This window comes from Panthera tigris, chromosome F2 (assembly GCF_018350195.1).
Source record: "Panthera tigris isolate Pti1 chromosome F2, P.tigris_Pti1_mat1.1, whole genome shotgun sequence".
In the NCBI taxonomy this organism is placed as follows: domain Eukaryota; kingdom Metazoa; phylum Chordata; class Mammalia; order Carnivora; family Felidae; genus Panthera; species Panthera tigris.
The window spans coordinates 82729906-82742037 of record NC_056676.1 but is presented as its reverse complement, the minus strand read 5'-3'; the positions used below and the strand labels follow the sequence as shown (position 1 = coordinate 82742037).

The following is a 12132-nucleotide window of genomic DNA, read 5'->3' as shown; positions in this document are numbered from 1 at the left end:
TCTTGCAGAGATGGGGATCCTGGCTGGTGCCCTCCCCCTTCAAAGCCCAGAGATCTCTGACTTGCCTCCATCTCACTAGCCTGAATGTTAGTCCCCATGTGAGGGGCCGCCAAGCCCGGCACACAGCAGGGACTCCACAAATCTGGGTCACCTGATGATGGGGACCTCTCCAGGGGCAGCCACACTGGGCATGGGGGTTCTCAAGCCTTCAAGAGGGGCCCATCTGCCTTTGCTCATGCTGGTGAGCCAGCCACCTTTCCCATGCCATCCAAGGTTACCTCTTCCCAGCATTTCAAACTTTATTCTTAGTTCTTTATTTTCTTTTAAAGTTGCTTTTTAAATATTTTTTTTGTCATGTACACACAAGAGTAATTTGGTTTAAAGTTTTGTTTTTTAACATTTATTCATTTTTGAGAGTGGGAGAGACAGAGCATGAGCTGGGGAGGGGCAGAGAGAGAGGGAGACACAGAATCCAAAGTAGGCTGCAGGCTCTGAGCTGCCAGCACAGAGCCCGACACGGGGCTCGAACTCACGGACCGTGAGACCGCGAGATCATGACCTGAGCTGAAGTCAGACGCTCAACCGACTGAGCCACCCAGGCGCCCCAAGAGTAATTTGGTTTAAACATGCCCGACCACGACTCTCTTCTGTCTTTTTGCACTTGGCTCCCCGCCCCCACATCAGCTGCCCTCGGGCAAATAACAACACTATGCTTCTATTCTTTCGTGTGGGAACAATAATACTGTCTTTCATACGGTTATTGTGGGAGTTAAGTGAGTGGATATACACCAAGGACATAAAGTATGCCTACAAAAGTCATCAGGGCTAGAGAAGTCAGAGTGGACACACTTGGACACCAACCAGAGAGGTGTTTTGAGAGCGACCCGAAGAGAGCCCTAGGAGGCTTTGAGGTACCCAGACAAAATCAGCTTGTTGACATGGGTGCTAGCTTCACAGGATATTCAGGGTGTGAAAATTCATCTGGCAGTATGCAAAAGGTATTTGTAACTCCTTCCTATGTATTCTACTTTTAAAAATACTGTTTTTTTGTAAGTGTGCATGAAAACTAGTAAAAATTCTTGGGATGTCTTTAGACCTCCAAAAGCTGTGGAAGGGGTGGTGTCCAACTCCGTACCTCCAAGCAGAAAAGGGGAGCCCAGCTAATACCTGGGGTAAAATTGGAGTAAAGGATAATTCTTATATATAAATATCCAAAGCAAAACAAAAATGAGGAAAATATACATGTTGAGACAAACCAAACAAAATTTAAGTGAAAAAAAGAAGAATCAGTTCTTTCATTCATGTTTTTAGTATCTGCATATATGCGCTGAAAGGTTCTAAGTGTATGTAAACAGGCATACCTCATTTTATTTTTTGCTGATACTGTGTTTTTTACAAATTAAAGGTCTGTGGCAACCCTGAATTGAGCAAGACTGTTGGTGCCCTTTTTCCAACACCATTTGCTCACTTATGTCTCTGTCACGTTTTGGTAATTCTTGAAATGTTTTAAACTTTTTCATTATTGTTTGTTATAGTGATCAGTGATAGGACTTGCCGAAAGCTCAGATGATGGTTAGCATTTTTTAGCAACATAGATATAGATATAGATATACATACACATATACATATATATACATATACATATAGTTATAAGTTATTTATTTGAGAGGGAGAGCACAAGCTTAAGCAGAGGAGGGGCAGAGAGAGGGGAGAGAAAGAATCCCAAGCAGTCTCTGTGATGTCAACGTGGATCCTGATGTGGGGCTCCAACTCACAAACCATGAGATCAAGAGTCAGACACTCAACCTACTGAGCCACCCAGGCACCCCTAGCAATAAAATATTTTAAAATTAAAGTATGTATGTTGCTTTTTTAGACCTAATGCTATTGCATGCTTAATAGACTACTGCATAAACATAACTTTGTTATGTACTGGGAAACCAAGAAATTCGTTTGGTTTGTTTCATTGTCATTATTCACTTTATTGCAGTGGTCTGGAACCAAACTTGCAATATCTCCAAGGTATGCCTGTATATATATGTAAATTTATTTGTATCCTGCAAAGTATTTTCATTTTCTTTCAATTCCAAGTATGATTTTCTCTTCCTCCCGTGAGTTATTTTGCAGGTTGCTGTTTAGTTTCTAAGCATATTTGTTTAAACTATTTAGCCATATCTAAATGTAATATCTTATTTTCAGATAATGTACTTTGTATGATGCCAATTACTTGCAATATAGATGCCTCCCGGGGCCCCTGGGTAGCTCAGGTTACGATCTCACGGCTTGTGAGTGGCTTGTGAGTTCGAGCCCAAGGACAGCTCAGAGCCTAGAGCCTTCTTCGGATTCTGTGTCTCCCTCTCTATCTGATCCTCCCCCACTCGCACTCTGTCTCTTTCTCTCGCTCTCTCTCAGAAATAAATAAACATTAAAAATATTTAAAATATAGATGCCTCCTTTGCTGCCTTGTAGATTTTGGCTATTGTGTCCCTCTTCAAAAAGGTGGTCTCTGCTTTTGTCCCCCCTCCCCTTTATAAAAATAAGAAAACATTTAAAGAAAAATATACGAGATTTCATCGCATAAGACTAAATAGTTTTGCTTAAGTTCTTTTAAAATTACTATATGTGTAAGCATTTATTCATAAGCATAGATTTGTGCGTGTGCTGGGTCACACTGTAAAGCATTTTTTACTGTGTCACAAAAGTTTGAAAGACACGATCGTAGAGAAGCTTTTTCAACTGTAGGGGAAGAGGGTGAAGGATACACAGGACCTCTCTGTACTGCCTTTGCAACTTGCATGATTTTATAATTATCTAACAACAAAAAGTTGAAAGAGAAAGGACGCTGCCTCAGCACCCGGTTGTCTGGAATGATGCTCGACTTTTCCATTTGCCTTTCTCGAGGTCTCGCGTGGACGCGTCTGCTCTCAGGCTTGAGGGCTCTGCGCCGGGATCCCCGACTCCCGCAGCGGGCTCGCCCCTCGGATTTGGGGGTTCACGGGAGATCAGGTCCAGAACAGCGCCCCGCCCTCAGCGGCCCTCTTCCATCACCAGCCTCGCGCCGTAGGAGCCAAAAGGCGCCCACCGAGGCGCGTGGTCCTCCGAGCTTCCTAGAGCGGCGCTGAGACTCGTTTCCGGGGGCGGGCCGGAACCGGACCGCCTGCTCCCGGCGCCCTCTGCGCGCGGTCCGGGAGAGTGGCCCAGGGTGAGTAGGTCCTGGCCGCGGGGCGGGGACCGGAGTGGGGTGAGTGCGGTTCTCTGAACCCGGCCTGGCTGAGGTTGTGGTCCGCACAGAGGCCGCGCTGAGCACCGCGGGGCGCTGACCTGCAGCCGGCGCCGCCCCCTCGTTTTTCCTTCGTTCTGGGCCTTAGGGAGGGTCCGGAGTCCGGTTCCCACCGGCTGGCGCGGCAAGTGTGCGGGCCGGTCCCGCAGAGCCTGGGTGGCTGCGCAGAGCTGAGGCTGCAGTGGTGGGAGACCTGGGAGGACCGGTTCTGTCCGGGTTGCGTCCCCCTCGCGCCTGCAGTTGCCTGAGCACACCCGCTCGTGAGCAGCTCGTGCCGGCTGGCCACCCCATGCGCTGCCTCTCCCCTGCACCCTCGTTTTCCAACCAATTGTCAGCCCGACGCCCTTGCTTTATACCCTGTGCGGTTCTTCGCCCCCGCCCCCTCTTCGCGGAGTTGCCTCATTCATTGGACAGCTAGCATTCGGACAACTGGCACACTTACCTTGTCCTGAGGACCCTTCTAGTGCTGGGGATACTGCAGTGAAGGGGTAACATCCCTGACTTCATGAAGCATCTGTTGTAATAGAAGTGAGGCATTAATGCAATAGAGGCAACAAACAAGAAAGTAATTTTTTTTGAGAGAGAGTGTAATCGAGTGAGGGAGGGGGCAGAGAAAGAGCATCTTAATTAAGCCAGCTCCATGCCCAGTTGTGCTCAATCCCACCACCGTGAGATCTTGACCTGAGCTGAAATCAAGAGACGGATGCTTAACCGAGCCACCCAGGTGCTCTGAGAAAATAGTTTTTGATGATTTCAAGGGCTATGAAGAAAATGAACCAAGAGGATAGGTTTGTGAGAGTTAAAGAGTTAGGGGTGGCTGTAGGTGAGCAGGGAAGGTCTCTGCAAGAAGTTAACATTTGAACTGAAACCTGGTGGCTGACAGGCCTTGCTAAGCCCTTGTAAGCAAAGGAAAGTGCATCAGAATGGCATTGGCTAATTTGAGTAACAGAGAGAACGCCAGCTTGGCTGCAGTGTAGTACGCAAGGGGGTAGGTGAGGGAGTGGAGCAAGGTGCCCCAGTCCCCTGAGGAACAGAGGTTTTATTCAAAATTGGAGGGAAAGAATGACTCCTGCTGGTCCTCCAGGCCCCAATTAAATGTAATCCCCTCAAGAAGCCCTCCCTGATCCCCCATGTAAGTTAGCGCTCCCCTTCCCCTTGATATTTTCTGTCTCAGGACTCCGAGCAGGAACCTGTTTTGTTGTCATTGTATCCTCTCCTCCACTTTTTTCAACTTAGCGCTGTTTTTCTCACATTAAAGACTCATTCCCTGGCTCCAAAGATAGGACTAAAATCAGGTCTTTTCCCCTCTAACCAGGTGGCCCCTCCCTGAGGACATGCATTCCCCAGAAATAAGCAAAGAGACAGGCATGGTAACTTACCCTCCTAACTGTGGAGAGTGGTATGTGTTGAGTTGACAGCCAGGTCTTCTGAGATGCTCCTCCTCTTAAGATGCTGTGGCTGTCTTGTCGGGGTGAGGAGGACAATAGCTCTGTCAACAGGGGCAGCAGCAATGGTCCACGCAGACTGCCCTGGACAGACAGCCCAGTGCGGTGTCTAGTAGTGGTGTGGCCCTGCTCTTTGCATTTGCCGTTTGTGCTGTCCGGGCACAGATGACTCACCAAGCCTCTCAGATCATCTTCTGTAGCCTGTTTTAACTCTCACGTTAAAAGGGCCTTCCTGCCAGATGTTAACCTCATAGCATCATAACTGCAGGATTTCTGCTGTTGCCAAAAGGGACATCGCTTTACAAAGCGGCAGCTACTTAGGAGGCTCAAGCCCCACAGAAGAGGGTACTCTAGATACCTCCACCCAATACACAGGAGCTCAAGTGTCCATTGAGGAGGGGACACAGAGACCAGAGTCTACTCTGAGCACCTAGCCAGAGCAGATCGTATTTACTGGCTTCTATAAATAATTTTTCCTCAACTGCGACACATATTTCAAAATAAGCAATAAGTCTTAGAGAAATCAGAAAAATGAGAAGAAGGAAAATAAAAACTACCTTGGAAGAAACTAAGGCTAATGGGCTGGGGTATGTGCTGCCAGATTTATTTTTTTGCTTAGAGTTTGCTTATTTCACGTGGTAATGCAGTAACAATGTTTTCTGGTGTTCCACAACATGGTTTTACTGGTTGCAGAATCACCCACTGTCAGGGAACCACTCATTCATTCCACAAATCCTTGCTGTGTATCAGGCCCTCCCCCAGGCCCTGGGGGTACAGCATGAATAACCAGACTGCAGGCCTCATCTCATGGGGGAAGGTGGATAAGAAGCAAGTTAAGTTGACTGCATTATGTCCGATAACAGGTGCTATGGATGAAAATAAAACGGAATGAGGATAGGGAAGGAATTCTGCGGTGGGGATGGCATTTTATTTATTTATTTAAGTTTATTTATTTTGAGAGAGAGCACACATACATGTGAGGGAAGGGTGGGGGTGGGGGGTGGGGGGTGGGAGAGAGAGAACCCCAAGCAGGCTCCAGTCTGTCAGTATGGAGCCTGACTCAGGGCTTGAACTCACAAACTGTGAGCTCGTGACCTGAGTGGAAATCAAGAGTCACACTCTTACCTGAGTGAGCTATCCAGACACCCGGGAATATCATTTGAAGTAGGATGGTCCCAGAAGACATCCCTGGGAAAACCAGGAGTGAGAGGTGGAGGCTTGTGGGTGAGCAGGTCTCAGGTTGTGGCTTCTTGGGATGTGAGGGGTCGTCTGGGCTGACCGGGATGTGCTTGCCTCATGTCTCACGCTTTCCTGTCTCTTCTGTATCTGGGTGGTCCTTCTGGGAGACAGGGACAGGGGTGGATGGGCCTTAGGCCTGGGCTCTTCCTACTCAACACTCACCGTCCCCAGCGCCTGCCTTTCCCCTGAAGGGGACCTTGGAATGGCGGTGCCACTTGCGACGCCCAGACTCCAGGTGAGTGTCCCCTCTGAGCCTTTAGGCTGCCTTCATCCCCATCCTCAGCTTTTCAGCCCTGAGGACCTCCCCAGGGGGCCCCAGGCCCACCCATGTAGCTCCCACTCCTGCAGGTGGGTCACAGGGATGGATTCGGTAAGCCAAGGGTCAGCCTCCTCCCTTCGAAGACTCACAATGGCTCTGTCAACTCCATCCTGAGGCTTTGGGCAGAAGTAGGCTGCCCACAGTCTCCTGAAGCCCCTGAGCTTCAAGGGTCAGCAAGCAAGGTCAGGGGCCCTGTCCCTCCCCAGCACCTGCCTCCATCTGGTGTGAATGGTCAGACCTTCTTGGTGCACACAGCCTTTGGCTTCTCCACTAAGAGCGGAGAACCAGAGAACAGGACAGGAACTCTCCCCACCAGTGTGGAGGCTCGGCCACCAGCATCTCGAGGGTGCCCCTACCCAGGCCAAGGTTGAGACCCTCACTTCTCCCGTGGCTTTGGCAATAGGGCTGTTCCACTTTTCCTTGGAGAGTGTTGAGGTGTGCCCCCTCCCCCCCATGCCAGGCCTTAGGAATGCAGCAGTGACCATACAGAAGCCTTGACTTCCCAGAGCTGAACAGGTGTCCTAAATATCCCTGACATGGTCTCCGCATCTCCTGCCCAGATAGCCCCAGACAGCAGAGTTTGTGGTTGCAGGAGGCCGTTGTGTTTGAGGACGTGGCTGTGTACTTCACGAGAATAGAGTGGAGTTGCCTGGCCCCCGACCAGCGGGCACTGTACAGGGACGTGATGCTGGAGAACTACGGGCACGTGGCCTCACTGGGTGAGGCTTCCCCTTCCATCCTGGGGCTGGGCTCAGACACAACCCTGCTTCTTCCACCGGCCTCCTGGGGGAGTTGGTTCCTTTCCAAATTCAAAGCCTAACATGTTCAGAGGGGAAATTGGAGGGGTTCCCCCTCATCTCTCCATGGCCACCCAGCTGCCCTGCTCCTGGGAAAGTAGGTGTTCCAACCCACCCCAAGTGTGTTTCCTCTGAGGCCTCCAGCCAGGCAGCCAGACACCCTTCTTCCTGCTCCCTGACACATGCTGCTCTCCTCCCTGCACGTAGGCTTTCTCGTTGCCAAACCAGCGCTGATCTCCCTCTTGGAACAAGGGGAGGAACCAGGGGCTTTGATTCTGCAGGTGGCTGAGGAGCAAGGGACTGTGGCCAACCTGTGCCCAGGTAAGTGCAAGGCACAGCAAGGCCTGGCCTTCACACAGCTCCTTGTAGCCCCCTGGTGCTTGGAAGGCTGTACGTTTAGTTCCTCACAGCATGGCCAAATTTCTTACTAAACACCTTGCTTGTCATCCGAGGTCACCCAGGACTAACTTGTACAAGAAACCCAAGTGCATGAACATCCTTCCTGGTGCCCCGAGGTGTCGGGCCAGATCTGTGGGGGCAGTGGGTGTGTGAGGAAGACCCAGCAGGGAAGACCCTTGAGCTGCTTTGATCCTTCCAGCTCCCTGTGGCTCACATGCCAAGGCCTGAGTTTGGGACTGCACAGGCTGCAGAAAGGGAGGAAAGGTGGCCTGCGGTCCATGGGGCCTGTATGGGCAGGACTCTGACCTGTCTACTGAGTGGATGACCTGTGAGTGAGTGCCGGGAGGAAGAGGCGAGCAAAGGATAGCAGTACCCCACACCCTGCAGGACCCACTCCTGCATCAGGCCTGCTCCCTACCCCCCAACCTCTGCCCCAGTACTTTGGGCAAAGCTCTGCCCTCCCCTGTCCTCCTGATGCCCCTCCCTGGTCATGAGTTCCCCTCTTGAGCTAACCTCCCACAGTGCTTAAGCCCTTAATGAACCTTCCTTTGGGTCCTCTTATACAAACCCTGATTTTACAGTTTCTTTCTTGCAAGAAGTTTCCAAACCTCTCTACCACTTTGACATGAGGATTCTGTCTTCAAATCAGAGTTCCTTTTGTGAACGTAGAGGCGAGGTCACCTTTCCATTTTCTGTTCATTCTTCCAGATTCTAGGATGGAGGCTGGGGTCAAGGAGTCTTCTCCGGGGAGAGTGTCCTCTAAGCAGTTAGGACTGTTGGGCACAGTTTGGGGGCGCCTCCCCGAGGAGAGGAATGGCCGTCCTAAAGATGGGTCAGATAAACGACAGCTCGACCCCCAGGCAGGCGGCCTTGGTGGGGAACTTAGCACATCCCCGGGGACCCTGGAGGAAAAACAGCCAGGCTTGGGCCCTGCAGAGGCTGCTGGGGAGAGAGTGTACAGGTGTGCTTGCGGCAAGGCGTTCAAGTACAACTCGCTGCTGCTCAGGCACCAGGTCATCCACACGGGGGCCAAGCCCTACCAGTGCACCGAGTGTGGCAAGGCCTTCAAGCAGAGCTCCATCCTCCTGAGACACCAGCTCATCCACACTGAGGAGAAGCCCTACCAGTGCAGCGAGTGCGGGAAGGCCTTCCGGCAGAGCACTCAGCTGACCGCACACCACAGGGTCCACACGCGGGAGAAGCCCTACGAGTGCGGCGAGTGCGGGAAGGCCTTTGGCCGCAGCTCCCGGCTCCGGCAGCACCAGAAGTTCCACACGGGAGAAAAGCCGTACGAGTGCGGCGAGTGCGGGAAGGCCTTCTGCCGCAGGTTCACCCTCAACGAGCACGGCCGCATCCACAGCGGGGAGCGGCCGTACACGTGCCTGCAGTGCGGGCAGCGCTTCATCCGCGGGTCGTCGCTCCTCAAACACCACCGGCTGCACGCCGGGGACGGCCCCCGAGACGACGGCGGCCGCCAGAACCCCCAGCCCGGCGCCGCACAGAAGACCGCCTCGGGCGACAGGCCGCTCGAGTGCCCCGTGTGCCAGAAGCCCTTCAAGCACAACTCCTTGCTCCTCCTGCACCAGAGGCTGCACACGGGCGAGAAGCCATTCGAGTGCAGGGAATGCGGCAAAGCCTTCAGCCGGAAGTCCAACCTCACTCTGCACCAGAAGACCCACACCAAGCAGAAGCCCTTTGCCTGCACGGAGTGTGGCAAGGCTTTCCGCAGGAGCTACACGCTGAATGAGCACTACCGGCTCCACAGCGCCGAGAGGCCCTACCGGTGCCGGGCCTGTGGCGGGGCCTGCAGCCGGCCGTCAGCCCCCATCCAACACCAGAAAGCCCACGGGCCCGCGTGTTCCCGGGAGGGTGGGGAGGACAGACGGGTGCCCCACTGGGCTCCCCGTTGAGTTGATGAAAGGCGGAGAACTCATCCAGGAGGGGGCCCCAAGGCAGAAGGCTGTCGGTCCTCCCCGCTTGGCTGTGAGAAGGGTCAGGGCCAGGGCTGTGGTCGAGCAGCCCGAGGGAAGGGCAGTGAGGAAGGCTGAGCCAGAGCGGGTCCCCCCACAACGGCTGAGCCCAGATGCCCGCGGGAGAGCGGCGTTTCTCAACCGTCCAAGTCTGCGCCTGGAGGCACACGCGGGCTCCAACTCGAGTGGGGGTTGGGGGTGGGTTTCGTTTTCTCTTTCCACTCCTCGGTTTTCCAAATATTGACTTGTGATGGGGGGAGGGGAGCGGAATCTGTTGGCTTTTTTTTTTTTTTTTTTTTGGATGTTCATTTGTTACTAGAATTGACCAAGATCAGACTGTTGGCAGGGGACCCAGCCACCTAGTGGGGCAGAGGACTAGAATCCACACAGCACCTGCCATGGAGATGTTGGGAACTCTCAGGTAGACCCAGGGTTTGTTGACAAGCCGCAAAGCTGGAGGGGTAGTGGTGGCTGAAGCAGGACTAGGGAGTGGGGTCTGCAGGCTCCCAGGCAGTGCCTTGGGAGCCCCAGCCAGGCTAAGTGTGATCCCTCAGCAGGCCTGTCGGCAGAAGGTATTCACTGGGGAGAAGCTTCCCTGGGTGGCCGCTGGTGAGAGGGGCCATCTCTTAGTGACCCTTCTTCTTCATCAGCCCCCCGACCCCAGGAGCCCTGAGAACACTGAGGGGCTTCTACAGCATCTTACAAAAGGTGTGCCAGAAAGGAACCCACCAGCCCCAAGCAGAACTACCAGTGAATGTGTATTTTTTAATCATTTTTCCCCCAAATATAAATTTATTTTAGGACATTTGGGAAATGCAAGAACTTAGAAATGTAAAAAACTGCCCTTTGGTCTCACTCTTCAGGGATCACTACAGCGATGTTTGGTGTGTTTTCTTAGCCTCTTTTTAAAAATTTTAATGCTTATTTATTTATTTTGAGACAGAGAGAACATGAGTTGGGGAGGCACAGAGAGAGGGGAGAGAGAATCCCAAGCAGTTTCTGCGCTCTCAGCAGAGCTCGATCTCATGAATCACAAGACATGACCAAAACCGAGATCAAGAGTTGGACAGTTAACTGACTGAGCCACCCAGGCACCCCCTTAGCCTCTTAAAAAAATTTTTTTTTAATGTTTATTTATTGTCGGGAGACACAGGGAGACACAGAATCTAACCCAGGCTGCAGGCTCTTGCTGTCAGCACAGAACCCCGACGTGGGGCTCGAACCCACGAGACTATGACCTGAACCAAAGTCGGATGCTTAACCAAGTGAGTCACGCAGGTGCCTCCCCACCCACTGACTCTAATGCACATGTATGGTATTTGTTTTACAAATCGGGGTTTACTTTGCTTAGAACCGTGTCCCTGCTGACTGGTTTAGGTAGCAGCTTCCTTACTGTCACACATCTGTCCTTTCCTCACGCCTTCACTGTATTTGTTGGCCCCGTAGCAGACCTGTGCACATTTGCTTGTGGCTGAGGTGGACTTTCCCCATCAGGGTTACAGATGTGGAGGGACTGTTTTTAACCATTTGATTAATCATGAAAAATGCCAGTCTTGTTTTCATTTATATTTCTTGGCCTTTTCGTGAGTAAATTCCCTGTAAGCTCTTGTACCTATTTTTATTAGGTTTTTAAGCCTCTGTGTTGAGCTCCAATCCCTTTCCCTTAATACCGGTTTCTTCAACTGTGATACAAACCACAGGTCTTTTGGTGGTGGGTGAGCATGGGAGAGATGGGACAGAAACTGCGTCATACACTTGAGGAAGTGATATATTACAAATATTTTTTCCCAGTTCCTTATTTGCTATTAATTATGAGGTTTTTAATAAGAAAATACATGTTCCCTATGGGCAAAACTGTCTTGTTGTGATTAGGAAGGCCTTGTCCACCCCAGGATTTTATAAAACACTTTCTTTACTTTGGTTAAGTTACAGAAATACTACATATTTGCAGTAAAACAATAACGAAATCTCAATACAAAAATAGGAAATATTTCCCTCTTCCCTTGTCCCACATTCCCACCTTACTCCCCAGACATACACCTGTTAAGTCTGGGTAGTTCATTCCAGACTTTTTTCTCTACATTTCAAATATTCAGCATATGTGTGCCTGTGTTTTTACAAACAGGATTACTCTAGTGTTTGAAATGACTTTTAGTGTGTCAAGTCACCGGGCTAAACTGCCCCCAGAATTCCTTTTCAGCTGAATTCCTGAGTGGCAGGCTATGCAGGAGGAAGGAAATGGCGGTCATTTGTAGCTCACACACCTACCTAATACTTAGACACTAACCCAAAGGCTGTTGTGATTTTGCAGATGTGATTAAAGCACCTAATCAACTGATTTTAAGTATCCTGGTAGGTCTGGAGTAATCAGTTAGAAGGCCTTTAAAAGCTTAGGTTGGGGCGCCTGGGTGGCTCAGCTAGTTGAGCGTCCAACTCTTGATTTCAACTCAGGTCATGATCTTGGTTTGTGGGATTGAGCCCTGAGTCAGGCTCCAAGCTGCCCTTGCCCACCTCTCCCCCTCTCTCTCATTCCTCTCAGAATAAATAAATTAGCTAACTAAATAAGCAAGCAAACAAGCTTAGGTTTCCCCATGCCTCCAGCCTGTGGAAAAGCATCAGCTGGTGATCTTGTCAGCAAATCCTCGAAGTATTTGCAAAATGTGGTTTTCTCACTAAGTAAACT

At 51.0% G+C, this 12132-nt stretch overlaps 1 protein-coding gene and 1 long non-coding RNA gene across 6 annotated transcripts; one reads left to right on the top strand and one right to left on the bottom strand.

Moving 5' to 3' along the window:
- Positions 1-2779: 2779 nt before the first annotated feature.
- On the bottom strand, positions 2780-5958 carry LOC122235050. Of its 2 annotated transcripts, none has more exons than XR_006213148.1 (4): positions 5851-5958; positions 4660-4769; positions 3723-3794; positions 2780-3524 (listed from the first exon to the last, which is right to left on the bottom strand). It is a non-coding gene; the product is annotated as an uncharacterized LOC122235050 (long non-coding RNA). The 2 variants fall into 2 exon arrangements; XR_006213147.1 differs by having other exon boundaries at positions 4660-4742; positions 5851-5957.
- ZNF517 (zinc finger protein 517) lies at positions 3476-10415 on the top strand. 4 transcript variants are annotated; one of them, XM_042973463.1, is made up of 5 exons: positions 3476-5557; positions 6136-6199; positions 6876-7002; positions 7288-7401; positions 8188-10415. In XM_042973463.1, exons 2-5 carry the CDS (start codon positions 6167-6169, stop codon positions 9387-9389), a joined length of 1476 nt encoding a protein of 491 aa, XP_042829397.1. In that variant the 5' UTR covers positions 3476-5557; positions 6136-6166; the 3' UTR covers positions 9390-10415. The 4 variants fall into 4 exon arrangements, with proteins under 4 accessions (XP_042829397.1, XP_042829396.1, XP_042829395.1 ...); XM_042973462.1 differs by having other exon boundaries at positions 6076-6199; XM_042973461.1 differs by lacking the exon at positions 6136-6199.
- Positions 10416-12132: the final 1717 nt, after the last annotated feature.

What these genes read in the sequence shown, in the direction of transcription:
- ZNF517 (XM_042973461.1), top strand. Translation starts at nt 5,378, where the DNA reads ATGTTTTCTGGTGTTCCACAACATGGTTTTACTGGTTGCAGAATCACC. An exon ending in CGGGCACGTGGCCTCACTGG is followed by an intron (nt 7,003 to 7,287) that starts GTGAGGCTTCCC and finishes CCCTGCACGTAG; the next exon opens with GCTTTCTCGTTGCCAAACCA. An exon ending in TGTGGCCAACCTGTGCCCAG is followed by an intron (nt 7,402 to 8,187) that starts GTAAGTGCAAGG and finishes TCATTCTTCCAG; the next exon opens with ATTCTAGGATGGAGGCTGGG.